Below are 5,418 nucleotides of genomic sequence, written 5' to 3' on the forward strand. Positions count from 1 at the left end.
ACACACACACACACACACACACACACACACACACACACACACACACACACACACACACACATAAACACACACACACTCAGGCAGGCGGCAGACACACCCAGACGCTGTGCTACGACCAGAAAGTGTCCACTCGCACTTTTCTGTTTTATATAGAAAAGAAATGAACACTTGCGTGTTCTATGTTGAGTCATCGCAGCCTAACTAAATGTGCAATCACAAAACAAACTGACTTGTGATGAGTAGAAAAAAAAACACCCTCAAGGTTTCAAACAGAAAAATGAGGATTTATGGTGATCAAACGGTGCTTTTAATTATTTTTCTATAAAAAGAAAACATTACATTTTTAACATGAATAGAGCGGGTAAAAGGACTGCAGAGCCATTTTTCTCTTTTTTTCTTATATAAACTAATCCTGGATTTTACTCCCTTTCATCTTTTCAATCCTTTGATTTTTTTATTAATGAAACAAAAAAAGTAACCAAAACACCAAAAAGCACAATCAGATACACTTCYCTTGATGAATAAAACAATGAGACTAATTTTATTAATTTTTCACATTGTGCACCCTGTAATGATCCTTTGTAATATAAAATTAATAAATGACACATATTTAGTTTATTTTCACTTCAGATCTGCATGTAAAGCTGGTTCTACAATGTTTTATTAAACTATTAGGAATTAAAACCATTATCTGACCCCATGGAGTTACATCCAGACACTAAATGAATATGTAATGTTTTTCGACAAACTTAAATAATTACTTGGATAACAAAGAGTGAACATTGTTCTTTTCTCTCTGCAACAACGTCACCACGTTTCTCAGATAAATGAAGGGGAAAACATCCTACCTTTAAAGTCGAGGAGCTGTCGAAAGTGAGGATAGAGATGCAGAGTCGCATTTCCCTGTGAAGCAGTTCAAAACTCACGTGAGAAAAAGAACCAAATGAGACAAACTCTAATCTCATCTCTACAGCAGAGTTCTCCTCTTGGTTCTTTCCTCTTGGGATAAAAGCAGCTTCTCTGCTGCAGCCGAGCGCACCGCTTTAACCAYTCTGCAGTCCTGCACTGCAAATTTATTATTTATATTCATCATCTTCACTACAGCAGCATAAAGGAAGTGATAGGATGGAGGCTGGTGTTCTCCCCCGTACAACATTCTCCACACTGCTTCAACAACTTTAATGACCTGCTCAGAAACCAAACGCATCGTCCGGTTCTTACCGTCAGTGATTCTCTCTTGCGTCCACTGGTGATGAAGGTAAAGCCCTGGGTTTCAATGGCCACGCCTGTTTTTTGAATGTGCTCTTCAACGTACCTACATGAAGCATGGATGTAGCAGAAAATGATWTAGTGTTTAGTCCAAACGCTTTAGWCCGTATGTATTCAATGCTTTAAACACTTGATTTTTGATACCAGCTGTCATCTAACAGGAAAAGGGACCGTCATTATTTTGCTTAGCAGACAGATCTTCCTGACTGCTGTTCGGGCAAGTGCCACCTTCGTAAATTATTATGCAGATATAAGAAATAAAGGTCATGTTTAAAAAAAAAACCCTGTATGGATTAAATCAAACAATCAGCATTAAAGTGGTTATATCTTTACTGGAGTAACAAACATCACTGATCGTCTGCAGTAAACATTAAAAGTTTGTATTTTGGATTTGATTATATTAAGGAGAATTTAAAACTAGATTATTTGTTGGTTGAACTTTTCTATTTGAACTCTATAAATAAAATGTAACATTTTAAATWCTTAAGATTAATACAAAAATAAAATAAAAAGAATAAGCTTTTTAGAAGGTAAGTGGCGAGGTTATATTTTGGACACACACTGATGAAMAAAGATGCGTTACCAGTTAATGAAGGAGCTCTTTCCTGCAGAGTGGTTACCCATTATCATCACAATAATCTTCTTCCTCGGWGGCAGAAGCCGGACTCCAAGGCAGCTGGCAATTTGGACCAAGCCTGAAAACACAAACAGGTTCCATATAATAATAAATACATAAACAAGCAGAATTATGCTACATTTACAAAATCATACTSTGCTGATTCTACTTTACACACAGATGAAGCCTCTTTGTTTGTCTAATAACTGTATTATGTAACTGTATTGTTACATAATGCAGGTAACACTACGTGTAAAATGGCAACATATTCAACAACATAGTCTAACACAGGGGCTCTCAAATGTTTTGGGACTAGGGACCCCTTACAAAGGTGAAACATTTCCAGGGACCCCCTCATAAACCCCATGCTGTATAATGCAAAAATAATTTACTGTTATTTTAACCTCTAAATGCCATGGTAATATTATTTTTTGTTTGGTTTGGTATGTTTGTTTTACTAGTGCATTATTCCCCATGTGCATTTTTCAAAAATAAAAACCAAATTAACAATTTATTGAAATATTTTGAGGACCCCCAAAAAAACGTCTCGCGGACCCCTGAGGGTCCTGGGTCCCCAGTTTGAGAACCTCTGGTCTAACAACATGACGTGAAGACTAAGTGAATGACTTATAAACATGGTTTTGGAACATTTGTTTAGTTGTATAGACAAAACAATGTTATGTGTCAACACAAGGTTTAAGAACATGGACTAAGGGGCAAAACCATATTTTTGGCACAAATGGAACTCCATACTCTTCGGTTCAACCGATACCCCCCCCCCCCCACACACACACACACACCACCACCACAATGTGTTTTCTATTTAACTCAAATATAAGAAATACCTAACTTTTTGCTACAGTAAGCAGGTTGTGCGGCTTTATCTTCATTGTCCTGCTTGATAATCATTGGTTAAATACTCACAGGCATGACAAGGGTTTTTTTTAAGTGGTATAGTATGGAGTTCCATATTAAAGGCAACAGTGATTGCAGTGGACTGAACTTACCCAACTTTTATTTTTCATTTTGTTTTTGTCTTTTCTGTTCAGGTAACTGGTTTATTTTTTTATAGTTTTAATTCAAACATTTTTTTTAAAAATAAGAATGATTAATAAAGAGGCTTTGCAGTGATCAGAACCGTGTTGTACAACAGGATTATTGTTGAGAACACAGTGTATCTGCAGAAACCTGTTTAAGTTGACAGTGTTTGACATTGACATTCGTCGTGCCCGCGCTTGTGTAGTCGGAACCGGGCGCTGCCCTGCTCAGCTGCACAGACAGAACCGTTTCTGGACCCGGCCGGTGTCATGTGTTTGACACTGACAGCAGCTGCTGCAGACGACTTTACAAGCACAACAAGCTSCGTTCATTTGTACCTTCACACTCCAAGCCTCAGCAGGACGGAGAGCAGCTAAAATCATGAAACAATAACCGCGCTGTTGTTTGTTTCTGCTCCGCTGTAATCCAGATTATAGATTATTTACCGTTTTCGCTGTCGACATAGAGATTGTGACATTCCCTCAGTATCCTCTCACTCGGTGTGGTGATTGCAGACTCCAGAGGGTTCGCCACAGACCGGGGCTTTCTGCCCGACATTATGAACCACACAGTTACCAACCAATCGTCACTTCGCTGTTTCCAATCAACCGGGGGGAAGGATTTTGGGGTTGCACACACACGGTGCTCCCGTTCCGTGTGGAAACAGCGCCCCCTGATGGAATGTTGATCCTGATCGGCTCTTTGGTGCTGGACCTCAGATTTGTGGTACCACCATGCAGTATTTGACAAATTTCATATTCACAAATGTAAATTTTCATCATCTTRATCTTTTTCAGCTTTGGTTTAGGAAATCAAATTATATCTATCCACCAAGAGTTTAAACAAAACAATCTGTGAACACATAGATGCTGTATGTGAGTCAATGAATACATTTAATTTATCACAATGTGGGTTTTCTTTGTACTAAATGTATTTATTATAGAATCCTATCTCCATAGAATACTTTGTGACATATTTTATGTAACATGCCTTTGTATTTGTATTTGTATTTTTTTTCCATTAAAAAACATCAGGTGCCATTTACTGCAAGATGTAAACAAATCCATGGTCGCAGAAGGTCCGCTGTTTTAGGCTTCTAAAGAGGRGAAAAATCCTCTATAAATATATGCTATCAGTGTTAGTTTACAAAACTAAACTTAAGACAAAGAAACAACCTGATATGTCTACAAAAWATTACAGATTGAGCACACATCTAGCTTCAAAAACAGAGTTATTTGTACAAAATCTGGGGAAATTTTTAGACTTCTTAATACTTATATTTTTTACCATATATTTACCATTGATTTTAAYTGTTTAGATTTTGAGCTGTACCATCACACTTCATGATTTTACKTCTCACCAGTAGGCCTATACTGTTTTGCAGTATTACTAGCTGCTAACTGCAGTAAAATTCAAACTGCATTATAAAAACAGAAACATGTGCTGACTTATCTTCTGACTTTACTTTAAAGACTCTTTTCAATGGGAATAACCAAACTGARGGAAAAAATAGATAGTTTGGTTGTTCAGCACGAAACAGTTTTATTCACTGCCATACTTTTTCTTTTATAAGGAGCTTATTGTTCTCAGGCAAAGCTGTGTTTGTATTAGGTGGAATCTCTGTTTAATGTCAMTAAATGGAAACCTGAAAGATCTGAAGTGGTTATTTTTGGTCAATATTTCTCTGTTTTTTGTGACTTACTTACTTAGCTTGGGATAAACTCGAGTAATTTTTCATCTTAAAAAACTTAAGATATTTTAATTTTGTTAGAGTGGGAAATATTGGGATGAACAGCTCAGAACAGAGTTTTTCTTTATATTACACAAATTGTAAACATCTTCTATTTTCAGGTTTTGTACGCTGTAATAGAGCATGGTCAAACTGTATGTCCAGATTCTTCAAATTAGAGCTCATTCTTTTCTCTTTGGCACYTTGTAACACAATCATCCTGTTTTTAGAATGAAATGAATCACGCCACCAGTGTAGCATGTACTGTGGAAAAGTTGGATATTTTTTGTGTTTGTGTCAGCAAGGTTGATTTTTTTTTTTTTTTTTTTTTTTTTTTTTTCAAGCTCAGCAAAGGAATGTGTTGGGTGATTGTGTGTATGTGTGTGTGTGTGTGTGGTTGGGGGGTGTTAACAACTCCCCCCTCCATCCTGCTCACCCTGAAGCTGAGGTCATGTGCTGCACCTTACAACAACTGACAGACTCCAAATGAGGTGCTGGACTTGCGACTACMGGCTTATTCAAACCCCGTTTTACTGCTTCTTTAGAAATTAATTTAAAGAAAAGATCAATGGAATCAAAGAAGGAGGTGAGTTTCACAACGACATCCGCTTTAGGTTTGGTTCATCATCTAGAATTCTTTGCATATGGATTTTCTCTGTAACAAAGGAAGTTAGTCAAATGTAGTTATGCAACAATACATTTGCATGTTTCTTTCTTTGTGTGTGTGTGTGTGTGTGTGTGTGTGTGTGTGTGTGTGTGTGTGTGT

The 5,418-nt window shown here is 37.1% G+C and overlaps 2 protein-coding genes across 2 annotated transcripts in view; one reads left to right on the forward strand and one right to left on the reverse strand.

Annotated features, from left to right (window-relative positions):
- Window positions 1-3,538, reverse strand: part of si:dkey-98f17.5 (uncharacterized) — a 10,233-nt gene extending 6,695 nt beyond the window's left edge. Inside the window, exons 1-4 of the mRNA XM_014014403.1 lie at window positions 3,370-3,538; window positions 1,853-1,964; window positions 1,222-1,315; window positions 849-903 (exon numbers count right to left, since the gene is read on the reverse strand). Of these exons, the coding sequence (XP_013869857.1) occupies window positions 849-903; window positions 1,222-1,315; window positions 1,853-1,964; window positions 3,370-3,481 (373 nt within the window). The 5' untranslated portion in view covers window positions 3,482-3,538. The remainder of the gene's footprint in view (window positions 1-848; window positions 904-1,221; window positions 1,316-1,852; window positions 1,965-3,369) is intronic.
- Window positions 3,539-5,016: 1,478 nt separating this feature from the next.
- Window positions 5,017-5,418, forward strand: part of LOC106521717 (solute carrier family 2, facilitated glucose transporter member 11) — an 8,151-nt gene continuing 7,749 nt past the window's right edge. The window contains exon 1 of the mRNA XM_014014405.1: window positions 5,017-5,238. Within this exon, the coding sequence (XP_013869859.1) occupies window positions 5,221-5,238 (18 nt within the window). The 5' untranslated portion in view covers window positions 5,017-5,220. The remainder of the gene's footprint in view (window positions 5,239-5,418) is intronic.

Source organism: Austrofundulus limnaeus, unplaced genomic scaffold (assembly GCF_001266775.1).
Source record: "Austrofundulus limnaeus strain Quisiro unplaced genomic scaffold, Austrofundulus_limnaeus-1.0 Scaffold114, whole genome shotgun sequence".
In the NCBI taxonomy this organism is placed as follows: domain Eukaryota; kingdom Metazoa; phylum Chordata; class Actinopteri; order Cyprinodontiformes; family Rivulidae; genus Austrofundulus; species Austrofundulus limnaeus.